The following is a 23,455-nucleotide window of genomic DNA, read 5'->3' on the forward strand; positions in this document are numbered from 1 at the left end:
ACATACCCAAAACAACTTACAAAGTGCATGTTCAAGATATTCAATAGAAAGATACAATTCACTTACAATAATTATTTTAAAAAGTTGAACTGATTACTTCACATACACTGTTATTACTGTGGCTGGTCTGTATTGTTGGTGATTTTCCCTTTGCTTTACTGGTAGCTGGCAGCATTATGGCTCATTGGACATTGCAACAGTCGATAGATACAGTATGTCATCCAACTGCACCCATAAGCATTTTCTTTTGCATCAAGACAATCTCATGCACGACCACATTGAACGTGTTTTTTTTACAGCATGGCAGTAAATGAGGCTCTCACATGATCAGTCTGTCTGCATGTCAGTTGTTGTTTGGTTTGCAAACTGGTCTCAATCCCATGCTCTGTGTTCTACTTGTTTCACCTGTCCCATATGTAAGTTTTATAGCTCTGTACAAAAATATTTCTATATGTGTGTGCGTGTGTGTGAGTGTGTCAGACAATGTTGTACATCCATCAATGAGTATTTTATTAATTTAAAATGTATCATATTGAACTGACAACTGCAACTTTTATTTGTCATTATTTAAGTTACCATTCATTTGTTTTACTTTCCCTAAATTGCTTTAAAGTTACAGGGTATTTCCAAGCGGACATGTACATATTGTACACATACAGTAGGTTTAATCTGGTCAGTGAGGCATTTCAACTCATAGGTAATTGATTGCCTTTAAAGAGGCTATACAGAAATGTTGCCTCTGGGCATGCTCCTGAACAAAAGGGGTCCCCTAAATCAGGGTTTCCCAAACTCGGTCCTAGGGGCCCCCCTGGGTACAGGTTTAGTTTTTTACCCTAACACTACACAGCTAATTAAAATAATAAAAGGTTGATGAGTTTGGGAAACCCTGCCCTAAATGGGCAAAAATAATATTTAGGTATTACCTCAATGGACAGAAAGAGGCACGCCTCCCCACACCCAGGCAAACCTACTACAATAAAACTTTTGATTAAGAATTTAACCAACATTAAGTGGAATTTTCAGAAGAATCAAAAGTTGTATCTTTTCATAACAACTTTTTCAGGTAAGTTCAGACAGATAAATCTGCCACTGTGACACTTTTTAAATGCTAAATCTCTCTCCACTTGTTTGTCCCATCTATTCCCTTTTCCGTTCCACATTTTCCCCCTTGTATGACCATTATTATACCAAACTCAACATAGATCCAAGTGGTGAAAGCATTCCGTAGCCCACTTTATGATGGCATTGAGAAGCCGGAATCCAAGAACTCCATCCACGACTTCATGGCACACCCAGAATTTCTCATCAATGACTTGGTCCACAACATCCCCTTGATTGACGAGACAGACATTGAAACCGAAGAATCCGAGCGCTCAGACTGCAACAACGTTCGCCTGGCTCTTCGTCAAGCTCCTTCCCTTGCCAAGCCCCCTCAGCCACCTCCTCGCCACCGCTCCGCCTCCCGCCCCGCCCCCTACCGCCAGCAGAGCCTCCCCGTTACACTCAACTGCAACAACAACGCCACTGCTGCTGCTGATGCTGAGAATGGAGATCATCTGACCCCAAAAGATGCAAGACTACCAGCTGCTTCTCTCTGCCGCCCCGCCAGCCCATTGCACAGCTTGGAGACCTGTTTATAACTACGATCTAGGGACATGGTTGATAAGAAGGGAGAGGAAACACCAATGACTTTGATGGACATGGATGTAACCCAACAAAGAGGGAATGAAGATGAACTGGACACGGAAAGAGAAAGTATTACCTGGAAATGACATTGTATAGACCAATGGTTTTATGGATTGTTTCGTTGCCCCACCTTTCCCCCCACAGCCACTGCTTTTAGCCTGCACAAATCCTCTCAGAAAGCTCCACAATCCAACGATGCTAACCCCACCAGACTCTGATAAAGACACTTTGGAAATGTATATCTAGGCACGCAATAGAGGAGTGATTGGTGTAGTAGAGACAAGAATGAACTGGAATTGATTATTTTCCTTTTGATTGAAATGATGAAAGACTCAATGGAAAGTGAAATGGGGTTAATTCATTCCGCTTTTTAACAATATTATTGTTCAAATTATTACTGTTGTTATTACTACTGCAATTACTACTACAATTATTATATTCCAGTTAATGATGCTTCATTGATTAGCTTTATCTATCCATGTATGTATGTATGATGTATGTTTGTATGTATTGTTTGTTCGCTTAACTGCTGTATTTGTCTCCTTGTATTCCTGTTTTTCTATACTCCTTCTGGTCATGTCCTTTTTTTTCCCTTTTCTGTGTTTACATGTGTTGTGTATGTCTTGAAAAAGAAAAAAAGAAATATAACTATACAAATACATTTATAAACACATACAACAACTTCAAAACACAAAAAGGTAACAAAATAGTACATCTGCTATTAAAACAAAGTCACAAATTAAAGTAGTACTCATGGTTTTGGTTCTTCTCTTCATGTAGATATGTCTTGAATTAAGTTATTCATTTGGACACCACCATGAACAGAGGGGACAACTTAACTGAGGATTCCAAATATTAAGTTGTGCATAAAGATTAAAGGAATTTATTTAAATGATTATTTTATTAATCCCTGTGTATTCTCTTTATTTTTGTTTTTGAATAGATCTCATAACACAAAATTAAAAGGAAATGATTACTTGATGTACTTTAGAATCTATCAAACAATATCAGAGTGTATTTTATGTATTTCTACCCGACTATGCTTTACTGCCGTCAACCGTGGTCACTAGTGACAGCTTTCACAGGGGCACAGATAGATATCAGAACAATATCCATTGAATATATCTTGACTTTTACATTTTACTTACGCTTCTACACTACATTGTTTTAAGAACATTATAGCTTTTTGAATGTTGCAAATAGGATGTCTCCCAGCTTTGTGGAGCACTTATTAAAGCCTTCTGAAAGTTTTTATGTCAGCAACCATGATAAATAATTCCTTATGTCACAGTGTATGTTCTTAGGGAGTGATGGGGTTACAATAGAAGTTGGACGACTGAGGTATCTGTAAGGTGTATTCAATTATTTTCTGATGTGAGCCACTATTGATACCAATGCTGTTTTGCAATAGTCTGCCAAGCTATTACTGTCAGCCCACAACATCCTAGGTAAGTGTAAAATCATGAACATTTATATTTTAGTAAACTTCCTCTTTAAACTCCAAGAGAACACAGTGTAACAGACCTACCAGAGCACTGTATGGCAGTATAATGACCAGGTGGTCGATTCCGCTTCACCTTGAAAACAACACAAACAGGATGACTGCCAAGGTATGATAAAATACTTTTTTAATACCTTAATCTGTGTTTTCCATATAACAAAACTCACATTGGTTTAATACTGGTCGGTGATTCAAACTTTACAGTAAAAAACAATCACTTAGAAGAATGGTATTGGTATTTTTCATTATAAACATAATAATACTAAATGGCCAATAGTGTTACCTTAAATTGTTTGGTACAAACTTGATAAAACATTCAATATTAAGCCAAAATGTAGATTATTTTTACTATTTGTTCGTATCTCTGTCTCTCTGTTCTTCATACTCAGTGTCTGTCTCAGGGCTGACTGTCCCAGAGCTGCTGTCGGAGCCGGGTGAGGTGGTTGTGTCGTAGCGTGCGCAGCTCTGTGAGTCTCCCCATCAGGCGAGCGAAGCGCTGGGCTCCCTGAGGGCCCTGGGCTCCACACCGGGCTCCACACACCCTGGAAAGAAGCTCCAGGGTCAGCTCCTGTAAGCTCTCCACACACGCCACCGCCCGCAGCAACACTTCGTCTGCTAACAGAGACAGATGACAGAACGACATAGAGTTGGTCGTCACCATCTAGCCAAGCTAGAGGAGATATTCAGACACTCTTGGAGGAAAATGTGTCTTTATCAACTAAACATCTTGTGTTATATGTATTTAAAATAAATTAACAAATACATTTAGCCTTTCATACAGTAATGTGTCAGGCATAGAGAGCCAGTCACCTGAGCATAGCAGTGCTGTAGCAGTGAGCAGGGCATATTCAGCCTCAGTCACTCCCAGTGCAGCCATGCTGTGGAAGAAGTTGAGCACCGGTCCTAGCAAGTCCTCATTGACTCCTGCACACAGACACACTAGCTAAGACTCAACATGGAAGGAAACAGGACAAAACCCCATTTCCCTTATTTCCCCACTGTACGCTTACTTCATTTTAACATCTTTAAATTTAGAAGTTTTAGCATATTTTCGACTCACCTGGGGTGTTGTGGTTTCATCCAAACAGTTTTTAAGTTAGTTAGTTTGTTATTTATCAAAGTCCAGATTCTCGGGCTAGGAGTTTTAAAGCCTGTAACAATACTAGTGGAAAATAGGCTAAAACATAAAATAAACTAAAACGATCTTATCCCTTTAACCTCTCTTCAAATAGTACTGTAAATAAAGCTCGTAATAGGGGATACTATGGTGGTGAGTATACTGTGTCTAGATAGGACAGTGTGACTTACCTGAGTTTACAGGGCCAGTCCCACTATGAATGTTTTCCTTGTACTCTAAGGTTTTCAGCCAATGATGAGTTGAGAGGTTGAAAGGTTGTAGTGCTTGTAAAATAAAATAAAACAATGAGCTCTCTGGCATAATCGGCCAGGTTCCATTTCCATCCCTAGCCCCTACCTCTTCAGTACACAGTAAATCAAGGAGAGTTGGCATCATAGTGTTCACTGGAGTTATCTTAACCCTCAACAGAGTGATTCGCTCCCTGGAGTAATAACTGGTGTTCATTTGGATGTGTACTTTTTACTTCATTAAGAATAACCAGAGACAGGGATTGATATCTATGGAGTATCCACAGCCCCCTTACACTTCTTTGGAGTAGGTAGCTTAGTGGTTAAGAGCGTTGTGCCAGTAACCGAAAGGTCACTGGTTCTAATCCCCGAGCCGACTAGGTGAAAAATCTGTCGATGTGCCCTTGAGCAAGGCACTTAACCCTAATTGCTCCTGTAAGTCGCTCTGGATAAGAGCGTCTGCTAAATGACTGAAATGAAATGAAATGAAATGAGTACACTGCAAGAAGTGTTATATTCACAGTGTTGAAGTTCTAGGTGTTCTCAAATATACTAATTCTTTACTCTGACAATCATTCTGAATGCAGGTTGACTGGTGATGAAAATATCAAATTGTTGGATAGCCTCGCTCTGAATGGATTCCAATAGGAACTAGACATCACTTAGCAAGCCAGCATAATGTGATCATTCACTCGAAAGGCACACCGGGAAATATGCAAATAAGGGTTTACACCCTACAGTGTTAAAAGGTAGTGAACTGCTAGAGTAATGTACTCTGATGGAGTTGGTTGTTAATTTAAAACACAGAAAGTGTGAAATGGCATGTAGTTACATTTAATCAACTCTAAGAGTTGAATGTGATTGGATATGTACTCTATTTAATTGATATGTACTCTATTTTTTTAATTTACCCCATGACCAGGGTGGTTTTCACTCAAAATGGGGGTGGAACCGTAAACCCCAAAATTGTGTTGAATGTTACTCCATGGGAGTTGAATTAACTCTTGCAATTTTACTGTGTAGCAGGCTGAAATGGAGCCAGGACAAATGAGTCAGACACCCGCAAACCTCATGGTGGTGTGGTGGTGTCAATACCTGGGCTAGAGTCTGCTGGGTTTTGGGTGAACTGCTGAGCTGAGAGCAGAAACATGACTTCCACAGAGGAACTAGAGAGGAGGGTGGTCTGGTCCGAGCAGTCCAGGAGCTCAAAGCCTACACGGACACCAGACACTAGATTAGTTAATACTGCAGGAGGTATCAGATGCAGAGTGACCACAGAGAGAGAAACAGGGCTGGTTTTGATATGAAAACATATGGTCAGGGAAAGCAACATGGTGTAAGCTTAGCAGGTATTTGCTTTCCATTTTACCTGTCGTTTATTCATATCAGTGCAGAAACAAGAAAGGAGAGGAAGCTTATGTATGAGGTGCGGCCCAACTGACCAGGTACACTCTTGGCAAACTGCAGCAGCCTCTGAGAGGGAGGGCATGCCATGTCCGTTAGTCTGTCTCCACCAACCTCTGTACAAGTCCAATCAAACACCTGCAGAAAAGAACTGCCTGAATAAGCTCTCAATGAGAAGGTAGAAAAATGACAACATAACTTTAAAATCTCAATCCATTGACAGCAGAATTACTATTCTAATCAGCGACCCACCCTACAGTGTGCAGTGTCCTGCGCCCTGTACTGCCGATGAGCCTCCACCATCCTGTCCAAAACAAGCTTCTGTTCTACTGACAAATTTGCAGACACCATCTGTTACAGGAAGAAATGCATTACAAACAGATAATTTGATTGCTGAGTGAAATTACCCCACTGGGCACAGATGTCAGTTCAACGTCTAGCTTTGATTTACATTTGGTGGAGTTGTAAAAAATTATTGGATTTAGGTTAAAAGTTGGGCGAAAAAAAATGAAATTCCCTTACGTTGATGACTTTTTGCAAATCCAATCTGGGGCGTATTCATTATGCCGATTCTGTTGCAAAATGTTTCTTAAACAGAAGCAAAAGAAACTAAACGGGGAGGGACCTACCTGAATTTGTCCAATAGAAACTCTTGTTTTGCTCTGTTTGCTTCCATTTGGTTCTTAAACAGTAAACGGTTTCTGTAATAAATATGCCCCAGTTTTCCACGCTGATTTATCATCATCACATTTAATGTTTTGGTTGTAATTAAGCGGAAACAACGTTGATTCAACCAGTGTTTGTCCAGTGGGACCATTCTGACTTGGAGTAGGGTCGTATTACAGGGCACCCCCATAAGAAATCAGTCAAAAGTGTTACAGACTATTGGTCCAGCCTACTATTAAGAGGCCTATGCAATGTCCGAAAAATTTGATCTGGGACATGCCCCCTGATGGTCCCAGAACTTAAACAGGAAATCCAAGAAAGTGATCTGGGAGAGGGCCACCTATGAACCAAAGTAAGTTAACTTGGGATTTGAGGAAGAGATCTGCGGTTCTCCATTGTTACAATCCATCCAACAAGATGATTATCCAAGGGTCTGTAACTATCTAGACCCTTGGATATTTGCTTGGGACAAATAATATGATCTTGGGGTATCTTTCAAAAACGCCAAGCTACAATGTCCTCCCCATTCAGAATATCCAAGAAAGTTAACACAATAGCGAAGGTCAGAAAACTAGATGAGAAGGTTTGAATGTAGGAGGAGAGGAGAAAGTGATGTACCTGTCCTGGTAACCTGCTGGTGGAGCTGACGCTCCTGCTCCCCATGTTCTCCTCCTCCTCAGGCCCTCCTCCTCTGTGCTTGGTCCCCTTCCTCAGCCTCTTGGATTGGCACTGCACCTCCGTCAGCAGACCTGGCAACACAATTGCCTCTGTCAGACTCACATAGGCAAACCTGGCAACACAACCGCCTCTGCCAGACTCACATAGGCAAATATATTATATTTATTTATCCTTTATTTACACAAGGGTATTGAGATCATACACATTTTTCCAAGGGATCCCTGTCCAAGGTATTTTGGTTGTCTTAGCAGTTAAATTAAGTCTGCCTGGCTATAAATTGGAGATATGGTCACTGGTCAAGATTCTTGATCTTATTGTTAGCTTACTCTGCCTCTCTTCAAATTATTGACATTGCTTTCAGTCAAATATAGTTTCAAATATCCCTACAGCCTTTTTGATATGGTATGTTCCCCTCACATTCGGCCAGCATGCCCACAGCACGACATTTCCGCAGGCGGCAGTCTTGGCACTTTCTCCGCATGTACATGTCCATCTCACAGCCTCCACCGCTTTTACACCGGTACACTGCTTTCTTCGTCACACTCCTTCGGAAGAAACCTGAAACACAGGAGTACAGTAATGATAGAGATTATGGGTTGGAGTAGCAACCACCTGTAGTTGGGGTCCATTTCAATTAAAGTTATTCCAGATAAAGACGTTTTTTAATTTAAATTCAAACCCCATATTCAGCCAGATATCGGAAGTAGCGGGCTCTGTGATAAAACTTTCAGGTTGACCCCCGAAATGTTGTTGTAAACTTTGACGAAAACACTGCCTCCCCTACCTTTGCAGCCTTCACAGGTGAGGGCGTTGTAGTGGTAGCCAGAGGCTTTGTCCCCACACACCACACACAGCTCATCCTGGCCCCTCACCCTTCCTCCCAGACCCAGCCTGGTCCTCTTGACCAGGGGCAGACCTCCCCCACCTTGCCCCTTCCCCAGGCCTCCACACTGGGGCTCTGGGCTGGGCTCGCAGGGAGTGTCCAGGCAGTGGGGGCTGTAGGGGTGGGTGTAGGGTGGGTGGAAGGGCTGGGAGGATGGAGGTCCGTAGACGGAGAACTGCACATTGATGGGGCTGTACTGCTGCTGGCTGAAGGATAGGCCCTGTAGGTCTGGCTCCTGGAAAGGGTAGCCCAAAGGGTCCCCCAGCACATCTGTGTGATGGGGAAACAACACAAAATAAATGGATTTGGTGTTTTGGTCCTGGACCCACCGGTTAAGTTTACGTGCCCCACAGGGGTGGACCTGGGAATGTCTAGTGGCTAGCCAAGAGGGTCCACCAGAGCCATTATCCCAGTCACACTAGTTTCAAGTCAAAGTGCATCACAAGAATGTGATCCTTGTCCACCATCTTACGTGATTCATGCATGTCTTTTATTGGTCCTGTGGGACGTAATAAAAAAATGTCTGAGCAAGACCTTGTGAATCAGTTTGGACTGTGGAAACAGGATGCAGCTGAGAGGTTACATGGTCATTTATGATTCAAATATTTTTTATAGAGTTTCATTCAGTATTTTATTGCCTCGTAGATTGGTGTCTGATGATGTCTTGTGAGCGTAGCGGGGGGGGGCGGTGGAGCTGTGAAGCATTTAGCAAATTCAAGTCCCGTCTCCACAGAGGGAACGTGTCACCACTGGTCACAGATCAGCCCTAACATCAGTCACTCTGATCAGAAGGATCCACTTCCATAAGCTGAGTCTCTTAGCGTTTTATTAGTTCAGATAGGAACTGAAATAGTGAAAGATTTCTTATTTTAAACACAAAATAATCTAATGATTAAGGTCCATCCTTTCTCAAAATGCATCAATACTACGGGATGTATAAGTTACATTGTACTCAGGCGCATATCGAGTGTCTTCATACAATATCAGCCTGAATAGTCATCCATAGCTATGAGCTCTTAAGATGTCTTGACATGTACTGAACACCACAATGACCTCTAGAATCCAACCTATGACCCTTCCTTTCTGAACAACAACACTCACCCTATCCTCAGCCACAACCCACCTCACCCCCTCTATTCTAGAACCTTGACTCTCTATTTTTCCTCCCCTCCATCCTTCTCTCTCTCCATCACCACTTTCCTCACTCATCCCGTCTCTCCTCTGCGTCTCCCAGATGTTTCCTGTCCTGGCGAGGATGGAGGCCAGTACTGAGCTTGTGCTTGCGTGACAACGCTGTGGTGAGCTCTGTTTGTAAACCGTTTCAGCCCTATGTAAACACCCTGGCCTCCCTCCCTCCGTCCCACGCACACTAACGCTACCCCCCATTATACAGCCATATCATATCCACCCCTCAGCCATGAGAGGAGAGGACCACAATCTGAAGAACCCTCATAATTAGGGTTAGGTCACAACACTCCACTGCAACCATTATAAATAGGCCCTCGTTCCAATGCAAATTCTTTGTTAGCTAACATCCTGTGTACTGGATATGTGGCAGGCTAGCAGCCCATTCTTGTAAGTATTTTTCCATTCAATTTCATTTTTTTATAAAGACAGTTGTTTAGAAATGTATAGGTTACACCCACACTGTGTGTATTCTTGCAAGTCTCCCCATCTAATCTACAGGCCTATGGCACTACAAATTTTAACAAAAAAGCAACACACAAACTAAAGCAGAACAAAGGAAGCATAAACATATAATGTAAATGAAATATAAATGTATAATCATGACATTTTGATTTGATTAGGTCATCACCATACAATTACAGAGTATGTATCAGGATACATTGTGTTTGGATCAGCACACCATCAAATCGGACTAGAGTTCAGATAAAAAGAGTCCCTCACCGTAGTACTGCAGAGGCTCGGTGATGCCGTATCCATCAGAGGCAGAGAGGTAACCCCCGGCAGACATGGTCATCTCCGACTCACTCCACTCTCTCATCTGGATAGCTGATACACAGTCAGTCTCTAGGAACACCCGTTTAATCTATCGACACACACACAGAGAATCACACATCTGAGGAATCTGCAACTCTCCAAACATTTCTTTATATCCATGCTGGCGACAGGTCTCCTCAGTCTCCTAGCTGTGATATCATTGCCTATTTTAAGCTACCCTCTGAGATGCAAAACTAAAGGTTACTGTTAGCCACAGTGGAGGCGTGCAGCTGAAGTCTGTGGCAGTGCGATGGATCTCTGCTCCTCTGGGAGGCATCAGGGGGAGACGAGGGACAGCGAGGAGTGTGTGAGAAGAAGAGAGAGATTGGACTCATGTCCAAACAGCTGTCCTGGCTGGGAGTTCAGAGGGAAGAGAGAGGTCCTGACGTATGGGGGCCTGTCCCTGGTGGGGAGCTCAGGTTTGGCCTGGGTGGATGGATCCCACCCCACCACGGACCAGGAGTTCACAGAGGGGGATCAATGAGTTAGCTGTAGCTGGCAACTCACCGCTATCTTGTCTCTGTACCAACAGAACTGGACATGACCTGTGGTCAATCTGTATTGTATTTATTATATTTTCCATAAACATCTTGATACCTTTAATACTCTTCCCCATCTACACTATGTACTATTAGTATGCTGTAGTTACTCTTCCTGGGTAGGTATTGTGTATGTGGGTGTGCACGCACAGCCGTATGCATGCTTGTTTGTTTGAGTGTGCATGTGAACACAAGAGTGTGTGCGTGTGCATGTGTATGAGTGTGTTGTGTGTGTGTCTGAGAGTAAATGTACGTGGATAAGTGTGTACGCAGTGGTGTAAAGTACTTAAGTAAAAATACTTTAAAGTAATACATAAGTCTTTTTGGGGGGGGGGGGGTATCTGTACTTTACTTTGCTATATATATGTTTGGACAACTTTTACTTTTACTTCACTACATTCCTAAAGAAAATTATGTACTTTTTACTCCATACATTTTCCCTGACACACAAAAGTACACATTACATTTTGAATGCTTAGCAGTACAGCAAATGGTCCAATTTGCACAATTATCAAGAGAACATCCCTGGTCATCCCTACTGCCTCTGATCTGGTGGACTCACTAAACACAAATGCTTTGTTTTTAAATGATGTCTAAGTGTTGGCATGTGCCCCTGGCTATCCGTAAATAAAAAATACAAGAAAATTGTGCCGTCTTGTTTGCTTAATATAAGGAATTTTTAATTATTCGTACTTTTACTTTTACTTTTGATACTTAAGTATATTTAAAACCAAATACTTTTAGACTTTTACTCAAGTAGTATTTTACTGGGTGACTTTCACTTTTACTTGAGTCATTTTCTATTAAGGTATGTTAACTTTTACTCAAGTATGAGAATTTGAGTACTTTTTCCACCACTGTGTGTGTGTGGGTGTGTGTTGTGTGTGTGTGTGTTGTAAGAGTGTGTGTGACAGATAGCTCATCTTTGGAGCCCCCAGGGAGTGTTTACTCAGATTCTGTTTGCTTTGTTTGTGTTGCAGTTAATATTTGACACTAGGCAGGTTTTGAGTTTGGGAAATTCGAGTTGACTGGGTCGAGTCGAGCCCTGGCGAGAGAGAGAGAGAGACCCTAGATTTGCCCTAACCTCTCCCTGATGGGGTTTGACATGCAGCATGATTCTAGAGAACTAATGGTGTCCTTCCCACCCTGACCTCATTCCTCAACTGTCTAATTACACTGGCCTGTGTGTGAACCAAGCCGACCATCGAGCAGCATTTAATTAAATTATCTATCCCACGTGCTGAGCATCTATGCTGACAAAGCAGTGCAAATGACAAGGTACACTGTAGGTAGGATGCATATACAGTATGCACAAATGCATAACATGGAGTAATAACAGTGATCATAGTTATGGTGACTATTTAGTTATGTTTCACTAATTCATGATCGGGCATGCAGTCCTCTGTTCTTCTCTAATGGCTGATTCCACGCCAGGAAGGCCCAAAAATATTTTAGACCCTTTTTAGACCTATACATGCCTCTTGTAAGACTATATGATTCCTGAACTGCACATGATACAGACATCTTGGTGTTATTATGCTCTAAAATATGGAGTATGTCTAGATTCTGAAATAGAAATGTTCACATTACTTTATTCAACATAAAAAATATTAATATTAATATCTCAAAAGCACCCTTTTTGATTTAGCCCAAATTTTTTTTTACATATTGTTTGGAACAATATACTCTTCAAACACAGCAAATATCCAGAGTGGGGCCTCCCGAGTGTCGCAGCGGTCTAAGGCACTGCAGTGCTTGAGGTGTCACTACAGATTCGGGTTCGATCCCAGACTGTGTCACAGCCCGCAACGACTGGGAGACCCATGAGGCGACGCACAATTGGCCGGGTTAGGGAGTTTGGCCGGCTGGAATGTCCTTATCCCATCGCGCTCTAGCGACTCCTGTGGCGGCCAGGCGCATGCACGCTGACACTGTCGCCAGTTGTACGGTGTTTCCTCCAACACATTGGTGTGGCTGGCTTCCGGGTTAAGCGAGCAGTGCGGGGCAGGGTGGTGTTTCGGAGGACGCATGGCTCTCGACCTTTCCTGAGTCCGTACGGGAGTGGCAGCGATGGGACAAGACTGCAACTACCAATTGGATATCAAGAAAAAGGGGTTAAAAAAAATCCAGAGTAGGTGCTCTGCTACTTTTGAAGCAAACAAAGCAACCTCACATTAACATTGTGTCATTGTATGCTGATGATTCATGTTTTCTTTTAAATCCACAACTAGAATCCCTCCACAGCCTCATAGAGGATCTAGATACATTTTCTAACCTCTCTGGATTACAACCAAATTATGATAAATGTACTATATTACTTATTGGATCACTAAAAAATAAAAATTTTACATTACCATGTAGTTTACCAATAAAATGGTCTGATGGTGATGCGGATGTACTCGGAATACATATCCCAAATGAAATAAATTATCTCACTCCAATAAATTTTAATAGAAAGTTAGCAAAAATAGATAAGATCTTGCAACCATGGAAAGGTAAATACCTGTAAATTTGTGGAAAAATCACCCTGATTAACTCTTTAGTATTATCCCAGTTTACCTATTTGCTTATTTGCCTACGCCTAGCGAACAGTTTTTTTAATTATATGAGAAAAATATGTTCCATTTTATTTTGAACAGCAAGCCAAACAAAATTAAACGGGCCTATTTACATAATGAATATGAATTCGGAGGACAGAAATGATTAAATATTAAAGCATTAGACCTATCACTAAAAGCTTCAGTCATACAAAAGTTATACTTAAATCCGAACTGGTTCTCTAGTAAATTAGTAAGATTGTCTCACCCAATATTCAAGAATGGCCTTTTTCCCTTTATTCAAATTATAAACTCTCACTTTCAGTTATTTGAAAAGGAAATAATCTCCCAAATATTACTATTTCTAAAACAACCCATAGAAAGTTGGTTGCAATTTCAATTTAATCCTCCAGAAAAGGCAGAACAAATCATGCAACAAATATTGTGGTTAAACTCTATACTAATTGTAAAAAAAAAATTGTTTTTTTTAAACAATGTTTAAAAAAGGTATAATCTTCATAGATGATATCATAGGTAGGACTGGTGGAGTTATGTTGCAAATGCAGCTAACAAAAACATATGGAAATGTCTGCTCTACCCAAAATTACAACCAAATAATTGCAGCATTACCGCAAAAATGGACGAGGAAAGTGGAAGGGGGAAAAAGTAAGGAACTTGTCTGTCGGCCATGCATTAAAGAACATAATTGGTTAAAGAAAATTGTGATAAATAAAAAAGTATACCAGTTTCATTTAAGGACCAAAGGATTGCCAGTCGTCCCATAAACAGTGAGGGAAAAAAGTATTTGATCCCCTACTGATTTTGTACGTTTGCCCACTGACAAATAAATTATCAGTCTATAATTTTAATGGTATGTTTATTTGAACAGTGAGAGACAGAATAACAACAAAAAAATCCAGAAAAACGCATGTAAAAAATGTTATAAATTGATTTGCATTTTAATGAGGGAAATAAGTATTTGACCCCCTCTCAATCAGAAAGATTTCTGCCTCCCAGGTGTCTTTTATACAGGTAACGAGCTGAGATTAGGAGCGCACTCTTAAAGGGAGTGCTCCTAATCTCAACTTGTTACCTGTATAAAAGACACCTGTCCACAGAAGCAATCAATCAAACAGATTCCAAACTCTCCACCATGGCCAAGACCAAAGAGCTCTCCAAGGATGTCAGGGACAAGATTGTAGACCTACACAAGGCTGGAATGGGCTACAAGATCATCGCCAAGCAGCTTGGTGAGAAGGTGACAACAGTTGATGCGATTATTCGCAAATGGAAGAAACACAAAAGAACTGTCAATCTCCCTCGGCCTAGGGCTCCATGCAAGATCTCACCTTGTGGAGTTGCAATGATCATGAGAACGGTGAGGAATCAGCCCAGAACTACACGGGAGGATCCTGTCAACGATCTCAAGGCAGCTGGGACCATAGTAACCAAGAAAACAATTGGTAACACACTACGCCGTGAAGGACTGAAATCCTGCAGCGCCCGCAAGGTCCCCCTGCTCAAGAAAGCACATATACAGGGCCGTCTGAAGTTTGCCAATGAACATCTGAATGATTCAGAGGAGAACTGAGTGAAAGTGTTGTGGTCAGATGAGACCAAAATCAAGCTCTTTGGCATCAACTCAACTCGCCGTGTTTGGAGGAGGAGGAATGCTGCCTATGACCCCAAGAACACCATCCCCACCGTAAAACATGGAGGTGGAAACATTATGCTTTGGGGGTGTTTTTCTGCTAAGGGGACAGGACAACTTCACCGCATCAAAGGGACGATGGACGGGGCCATGTACCGTCAAATCTTGGGTGAGAACCTCCTTCCCTCAGGCAGGGCATTGAAAATGGGTTGTGGATGGGTATTCCAGCATGACAATGACCCAAAACACATGGCCAAGGCAACAAAGGAGTGGCTCAAAAAGAAGCACATTAAGGTCCTGGAGTGGCCTAGCCAGTCTCCAGACCTTAATCCCATAGACAATCTGTGGAGGGAGCTGAAGGTTCGAGTTGCCAAACGTCAGCCTCGAAACCTTAATGACTTGGAGAAGATCTGCAAAGAGGAGTGGAACAAAATCCCTCCTGAGATGTGTGCAAACCTGGTGGCCAACTACAAGAAACGTCTGACCTCTGTGATTGCCAACAAGGGTTTTGCCACCAAGTACTAAGTAATGTTTTGCAGAGGGGTCAAATACTTATTTCCCTCATTAAAATGCAAATCAATTTATAACATTTTTGACATACTTTTTTCCCTCACTGTAGATTGCAAAATAGTTGGGAAGAGATTTTTGACGTACCGATTCCATGGCATAGTGTTTATGAACTGATACGCAAAATGACGCCGGTTTCAAAACTTAGAATTTTTCAATTTCAATTATTATACAAAATTCTTGCTACCATAGAATGCTATTTATATGGGGGATACAATCTTCCCAGCTCTGCAGATTTTGCTGCGAAAAGACAGAATCTTTAGATCATTTGTTTTGGTACTGTCCATTTGTAGCTTGTTTTTGGACACAGGTCCAGGAATGGCTAAAGGATTGCAATATTTACCTGGAGCTAACCCTGCATGCAGATAGCACTACTGGGTGATCTGAAAAGAAAGAAAAGCAATTTGTTTGTCCATTAAAATAACATCAAATTGATCAGAAATACAGTGTAGACATTGTTAATGTTGTAAATGGCTATTGTAGCTGGAAACGGCATATTTTTAATGGAATATCTACATAGGCGTACAGAGGCCCATTATCAGCAACCATCAGTCCTGTGTACCAATGGCACGTTGTGTTTGCTAATCCAAGTTTATCATTTTAAAAGGCTAATTGATCATTAGAAAACCCTTTTGCAATTATGTTAGCACAGCTGAAAACTGTTGTGCTGATTAAAGAAGCAATAAAACGGGCCTTCTTGAGACTAGTTGAGTATCTGGAGCTAAAAATCAGCCGTTTCCAGCTACAATAGCCATTTACAACATTAACAATGTCTACACTGTGATCAATTTGATGTTATTTTAATGGACAAAAAAATTGCTTTTGAACGTTAGTGTGTATATATATATATATATATATATATATATATATATATATATATATATATATATATATATATTTGCGAGAAAAAAACCATATGGGGGATTGGAAGTGATGTACACAATTACATTGATGGAAGTTACAATCTATCTGCAATATTAAAGCTGATCTACCCCCTAAAAAAAACTTTAAAAAACATTGTGTCATCTTTGGATCCATCTAATCTCACTCTATCTGATACCTAGGCACAACTGACTAGCTAAGTTCCCTGATTGAGAGAAATGCCAAATACATTATGTCATTATTACATTTGTTTGATTCTCTTTGTCATTGTACAATTACATTAACAAATCCCAGGAGAGGCTTCTGTTGTTATATTCCTCTGTCATGTATACTGTTGCATTAGTTATGTCTTCACATATCCGTCAAAACAAGCCCTTGCTATGCCTTATACTGTACTCTACCTCCAAGATAGTGAGAGAGCACGATAATGAAGGGAACGCGTACACGAGAGTGGATGTGGCTGCGCATTCATTCATTTCCCTGATCACAATGAGTGATGGGAACAATTTCTTGGAGTGTATACATGTGGCCATGGATCTTCTAGTGTGGCCCAGTTGTCACTTTGTTGGACAAGGGCCTGAGCATGTTGCACATCCCCAAGGGAAGCTTTCTGGAGGAGGAGGAGGAGGAGGAGGAGGAGGAGGAGGAGGAGGAGTACGGGGAGGAGGAGGAGGAGGAGGAGGAGGAGAGGGGTAAGGGTGGGATAAACACATTACCCTTGATTCACTCGACGTTTGGACTGAAGGCTGTAAGCACACAATAAATCTCTCTCTTTCTCTAAACCTCCAGCACATCTTCCCAGCTTGGCTCTTTATCGCTGCACGCTGTTTGCTGGTAGCCAGACTCAGATAGCACAGTGTTTACTGATTTAAACAGGAAACTGACACTTAGATTAGGGTGGCCTTGCAGGGAGGGCCAGGGGATGGATTTGTGGTTAAAGTCCAGTGCTAAAATAGGGGGGGGGATTTACAGCACATGATTTGTAAATACTTGTAAATACTCTAAATGTTACTACAGTTAATGCGCATTGACTAGACTGTTGTGAAATGTAAAAAGGAACATACAGTGGCTTGCGAAAGTATTCACCCCCCTTGGCATTTTTCCTATTTTGTTGTCTTACAACTTCGAATTAAAATTGATTTTTGGGGGGTTCGTATCATTTGATTTACACAACATGCCTACCACTTTGAAAATGCAAAATCTTTTTTATTGTGAAACAAACATGAAATAAGACAAAAAAACTGAAAACTTGAGCGTGCATAACTGGGGCCTTTCAGAACAGGTGTATACAGTGGGGAGAACAAGTATTTGATACACTGCCGATTTTGCAGGTTTTCCTACTTACAAAGCATGTAGAGGTCTGTAATTTTTATCATAGGTACACTTCAACTGTGAGAGACGTAATCTAAAACAAAAATCCAGAAAATCACATTGTATGATTTTTAAGTAATTAATTTGCATTTTATTGCATGACATAAGTATTTGATACATCAGAAAAGCAGAACTTAATATTTGGTACAGAAACCTTTGTTTGCAATTACAGAGATCATATGTTTCCTGTAGGTCTTGACCAGGTTTGCACACACTGCAGCAGGGATTTTGGCCCACTCCTCCATACAGACCTTCTCCAGATCCTTCAGGTTTCGGGGCTGTCGCTGGACAATACGGACTTTCAGCTCCCTCCAAAGATTTTCTGTTGGGTTCAGGTCTGGAGACTGGCTAGGCCACTCCAGGACCTTGAGATGCTTCTTACGGAGCCACTCCTTAGTTGCCCTGGCTGTGTGTTTTGGGTCGTTGTCATGCTGGAAGACCCAGCCACGACCCATCTTCATGCTCTTACTGAGGGAAGGAGGTTGTTGGCCAAGATCTCGCGATACATGGCCCCATCCATCCTCCCCTCAATACGGTGCAGTCGTCCTGCCCCTTTGCAGAAAAGCATCCCCAAAGAATGATGTTTCCACCTCCATGCTTCACAGTTGGGATGGTGTTCTTGAGGTTATACTCATCCTTCTTCTTCCTCCAAACACAGCGAGTGGAGTTTAGACCAAAAAGCTAAATTTTTGTCTCATCAGACCACATTACCTTCTCCCATTCCTCCTCTGGATCATCCAGATGGTCATTGGCAAACTTCAGACAGGCCTGGACACGCGCTGGCTTGAGCAGGGGGACCTTGCGTGCGCTGCAGGATTTTAATCCATGACGGCGTAGTGTGTTACTAATGGTTTTCTTTGAGACTGTGGTCCCAGCTCTCTTCAGGTCATTGACCAGGTCCTGCCGTGTAGTTCTGGGCTGATCCCTCACCTTCCTCATGATCATTGATGCCCCACGAGGTGAGATCTTGCATGGAGCCCCAGACCGAGGGTGATTGACCGTCATCTTGAACTTCTTCCATTTTCTAATAATTGAGCCAACAGTTGTTGCCTTCTCACCAAGCTGCTTGCCTATTGTCCTGTAGCCCATCCCAGCCTTGTGCAGGTCTACAATTTTATCCCTGATGTCCTTACACAGCTCTCTGGTCTTGGCCATTGTGGAGAGGTTGGAGTCTGTTTGATTGAGTGTGTGGACAGGTGTCTTTTATACAGGTAATGAGTTCAAACAGGTGCAGTTAATACAGGTAATGAGTGGGGAACAGGAGGGCTTCTTAAAGAAAAACTTACAGGTCTGTGAGAGCCGGAATTCTTACTGGTTGGTAGGTGATCAAATACTTATGTCATGCAATAAAATGCAAATTAATTACTTAAAAATCATACAATGTGATTTTCTGGATTTTTTTTAGATTCCGTCTCTCACAGTTGAAGTGTACCTATGATAAAAATTACAGACCTCTACATGCTTTGTAAGTAGGAAAATCTGCAAAATTGGCAGTGTATCAAATACTTGTTCTCCCCACTGTATATACTGAGATCATGTGACAGATCATGTGACACTTAGATTGCACACAGGTGGACTTTATTTAACTAATTCTGTGACTTCTGAAGGTAATTGGTTGCACCAGATCTTATTTAGGGGCTTCATAGCAAAGGGGGTGAATACATATGCACGCACCTCTTTTCCGTAATAAAAAAAAAATAATTTAAACAAGTTATTTTTTCCATTTCACTTCACCAATTTGGACTATTTTGTGTATGTCCATTACATGAAATCCAAATAAAAATCAATTTAAATTACAGGTTGTAATGCAACAAAATAGGAAAAACGCCAAGGGGGATGAATACTTTTGCAATGCACTGTAAATGCCTGCTTAGGACATTACATGTTCACCCTAACTAGATCCAAACAGTTTATAATAGATTCTGAACATACTAACATAATATTCACAATGAAAGTCTTTGATTTCAGCTAAATGTAGGGCACTGTTGTCGTTTTAGAAAGCTTGAGCCATTTCCTCTATAGTACAACTGCCGTTTTCAGAAACGTTTCTCTCTCAAATGGATTCCACAGAATCAAGATTTTAGTCCCCCCCCCCCCCCCCCCCCTACGTACTGTAGATGCAAGCCCACCAACTTAATTTTCCTTATCCATTACTTGTTTGTAACATTAGGTCTTAAAAACTTTCACAAACAAGTTTGGATACTGTTGTCATGACTGAACGGACACAGAATCAAGTCAAAACACTGGCTCGACATTGTGGCAAAAATCTTTTAAAAAGTCAAAGTGTAACCACCAAACCTCTCTAACCTATCCTATTTCAGTTCCTCAATGCGTGCATCACTAATGTGTAAAACAAATCTGTAGACTTAGTTGTTAATAAATCATTAGAGAATTCATCAAGACTTAGTTGGAGTTGATTAGCCTTCCAAAGCACACTGTTAAAACTTCTTAAATCTCTGTTTCTCTGTAAGTCTGTAAGATAAGATGCACTATGGCGCCTTAGCACTTCATCCATCAGGTAGCAGGTTACTCAGGAGAAGTACGACAGCTAAACCTCTTCACATTAACAAGACATCACATTCTAGTGGAGTTGGGGAACATGATGGTAAAACACATTTTTTCAAATACACAGTCCATAGCAGAGTTTGAATAACAGATCATATTGAAATAAAAACCTTTTTAACAGGTCAGAAAATTATAAATATACTCCCCATCGAGTAAAATGTATTAAAAAGAGTGATATGAGCTCACCAGTGGGTCTTCTCCTCGTGTGTTGACTTATGATAGCCTCTTGATTTTTCCTCCCCTTACATTTGTAATGTTGACTGCAGTCCAGCCTCTGGCATCCTACACTTGCCAAACATGAACATGCACTCGTACAAACACACACGCTCGCACACGCTCTCACACACACAGACACACACACACACAAAGTACAAACAATAACTTTCCCTCTCAATCAAGAGGCAGTCACTCACTCATGCACATGACCTTGCTTAGGACACAACATCAGAAACATTGTATGAGGTGGATTAGGGTATTAGATACCATGGATGTCTTTCAAGAAGACAAGGGGCTCTCAGAGTAGATTTTGCACAGGTATCTATGCAATATGTTATTATAGTGGTCCTTTGTAGCTCAGTTGGTCGAGCATGGCACTTGTAACGCCAGGGTAGTTGGTTTGATTCCCGGGACCATCCATACGTAAAATGACGCTTTGGATAAAAGCGTCTGCTAAATAAATGGCATATATAGTGTATAAGGTTATTATATAGACTGTGTAATGTATGCGATTATTTTACCAAATATGATCAGTCATTTATTGAACGGAATAATGCCTGCAAAGAAATATAGACACCTACTACTGTGCTGTGCTACAAAGGTCACTGTAGGCAAACCTTACAATTTAGATCAAGTGAAAGCATCACACTTTCCTGAGAGGATGCACACCTTGCTTTGGCCTACTCCATGAGGTGAAATCTTAAACATTAGTTGATACCTCCCTCAATTAATTGCATTATGTAAAACTAGAGAGCATAGAGGGATATATATGAAGTATGCGGAGCACCCAGGATGCAGAGCGGAGGGGAATGTGTGTGATGGTGTGGGCTCTGGCCCTGCAGTGAGAGAGAGCAGGCTCATTAAGACATTCCCAGCATTGTGTGTTTATAAACAGCCTCTTGTTCATCCTGGTGATGGATGATGGCCCGCTATCACTGGCTCTTCCTGCTGCCCTCCGTAAGAAGCCCTGGGACTGCCTAGGAACACAACCTCTTTGCCACTGTTTCACAACCGACTACAACTACACGCACACACACACTCCTACTCCCTTACTGTCACTGCATGAGATCAGCCCCCCACAGGGTTCATCTCCTTATAGAACCCATCGGGATAGTTTTGTTCTGACCTTTCCTCCCTCGCTGGGTGGGCCCTCAATGTCACTTATATGTGTGTACGTTTATGAGGGAGAATGTGTGTGTGTGTGTGTGTGTGTGTGTGTGTGTGTGTGTGTGTGTGTGTGTGTGTGTGTGTGTGTGTGTGTGTGTGTGTGTGTGTGTGTGTGTGTGTGTGTGTGTGTGTGTGTGTGTGTGTGTGTGTGTGTGTGTGAGTGAGAGGAGGGTTTCTCAGGGTCAGAATTCCATAACTAGTTTTTTTTCAATAACAGGACAGTAATAACAATAACTGCACTAATGAAGAGAAACAACATGGCTGTGTCTTCCAGTAACATTAGAGTCAGTGACAGGTCTACCAGGGTAACCCAGGGTCTACCAGAATGTGGAGTGGAAAGGTCAGAGGTCAGCTTGACCTCCACATGACATGATATATTAAGGTTGAGTGTACACGGGGTAAAGTCAAGGTTACAGTGGGATAATATGGTGAAATACATGGTACTACTGAAATACAATGTACTATTAAAAGGGTGCTGCATTGCATCGAATTCTACATGTTTGATTATTAATGTCTTAAAAATAAGATTTTTTTATTTTATTTTTACAATCAACACTAAAATCAACAACGTAAAATTTTTCTGTTCTCATAAAAGGACAAGTAATGCGCAGAAATGCACGAAAACATAATCAAAAACCTTCATTAAAGGCATTGGGTAGAAGTGGAATCAATCCACAATTACGAATATCATGATACATTTACAGTGCCTTGCAAAAGTATTCATCCCCCTTGGCGTTTTTCCTATTTTGTTGCATTACAACCTGTAATTTAAATTGATTTTTATTTGGATTTCATGTAATGGACATACACAAAATAGTCCAAATTGGTGAAGTGAAATGAAAAAAATAACTTGTTAAAAAATTCAAAAAAATTAATAACGGAAAAGAGGTGAGTGCATATGTATTCACCCCCTTTGATATGAAGCCCCTAAATAAGATCTGGTGCAACCAATTACCTTCAGAAGTCACATAATTAGTTAAATAAAGTCCACCTGTGTGCAATCTAAGTGTCACATGATCTGTCACATGATCTCAGTATATGTACACCTGTTCTGAAAGGCCCAGAGTCTGCAACAGCACTAAGCAAGGGGCACCACCAAGCAAGCGGCACCATGAAGACCAAGAAACTCTCCAAACAGGTCAGCGACAAAGTTGTGGAGAAGTACAGATCAGGGTTGGGTTATAAAAAAATATCTGAAACTTTAAACATCCCACGGAGCACCATTAAATCCATTATTAAAAAATGGAAAGAATATGGCACCACAACAAACCTGCCAAGAGAGGGCCGCCCACCAAAACTCACAGACCAGGCAAGGAGGGCATTAACCAGAGAGGCAACAAAGAGACCAAATATAACCCTGAAGGAGCTGCAAAGCTCCACAGCGGAGATTGGAATATCTGTCCATAGGACCACTTCAAGCTGTACACTCCACAGAGCTGGGCTTTACGGAAGATTGGCCAGAAAAAAGCCATTGCTTAAAGAAAAAAATAAGCAAACACATTTGGTGTTCACCAAAAGGCATGTGGGAGACTCCCCAAACATATGGAAGAAGGTACTGTGGTCAGATGAGACTAAAATTGAGCTTTTTGGCCATCAAGGAAAACACTATGTCTGGCGCAAACTCAACACCTCTCATCACCCCGAGAACACCATCCCCACAGTGAAGCATGGTGATGGCAGCATCATGCTGTGGGGATGTTTTTCATCGGCAGGGACTGGGAAACTGGTCAGAATTGAAGGAATGATGGATGCCGCTAAATACAGGGAAATTCTTGA

At 41.5% G+C, this 23,455-nt stretch overlaps 2 protein-coding genes across 9 annotated transcripts in view; one reads left to right on the forward strand and one right to left on the reverse strand.

Moving 5' to 3' along the window:
* Positions 1-1,640, forward strand: part of LOC311150359 (plasma membrane calcium-transporting ATPase 3-like) — a gene marked incomplete at both ends in the record, with an annotated part of 30,308 nt that extends 28,668 nt beyond the window's left edge. For all 6 annotated transcript variants that reach the window (XM_084187772.1, XM_084187773.1, XM_084187775.1 and 3 more), the window contains one exon: positions 1,203-1,640. In XM_084187772.1, coding sequence (XP_084043898.1) covers positions 1,203-1,640 — 438 coding nt within the window. The remainder of the gene's footprint in view (positions 1-1,202) is intronic.
* A 1,657-nt stretch (positions 1,641-3,297) lies between these two features.
* Positions 3,298-20,567, reverse strand: LOC311150365 (bile acid receptor-like). 3 transcript variants are annotated; one of them, XM_084187798.1, is made up of 12 exons: positions 20,483-20,532; positions 15,822-15,861; positions 10,092-10,233; positions 8,085-8,453; positions 7,718-7,858; positions 7,241-7,371; positions 6,209-6,307; positions 5,995-6,094; positions 5,648-5,764; positions 4,496-4,588; positions 3,998-4,111; positions 3,298-3,802 (listed from the first exon to the last, which is right to left on the reverse strand). In XM_084187798.1, the coding sequence occupies exons 3-12, from the start codon at positions 10,186-10,188 to the stop codon at positions 3,585-3,587; spliced, it is 1,479 nt and encodes a 492-aa protein (XP_084043924.1). In that variant the 5' UTR covers positions 10,189-10,233; positions 15,822-15,861; positions 20,483-20,532; the 3' UTR covers positions 3,298-3,584. The 3 variants fall into 3 exon arrangements, with proteins under 3 accessions (XP_084043924.1, XP_084043925.1, XP_084043926.1); XM_084187799.1 differs by lacking the exon at positions 15,822-15,861 and having other exon boundaries at positions 20,483-20,567; XM_084187800.1 differs by lacking the exon at positions 20,483-20,532 and having other exon boundaries at positions 3,298-3,799; positions 15,822-16,259.
* Between the last annotated feature and the right edge of the window lie 2,888 nt (positions 20,568-23,455).

This window comes from Coregonus lavaretus, assembly GCF_964263955.1.
Source record: "Coregonus lavaretus genome assembly, chromosome: 22".
Taxonomy (NCBI): Eukaryota; Metazoa; Chordata; class Actinopteri; order Salmoniformes; family Salmonidae; genus Coregonus; species Coregonus lavaretus.

Bases quoted from the DNA above. Each gene is read 5' to 3' on its own strand.
- LOC311150365 (XM_084187799.1), bottom strand. From the start codon at position 10,188: ATGAGAGAGTGGAGTGAGTCGGAGATGACCATGTCTGCCGGGGGTTAC. The intron at 8,454-10,091 runs GTGAGGGACTCT...CCCATCACACAG, and splicing joins CGAGCCTCTGCAGTACTACG to ATGTGCTGGGGGACCCTTTG. The intron at 3,803-3,997 runs GTGACTGGCTCT...TGTCTCTGTTAG, and splicing joins TACAGCACTGCTATGCTCAG to CAGACGAAGTGTTGCTGCGG.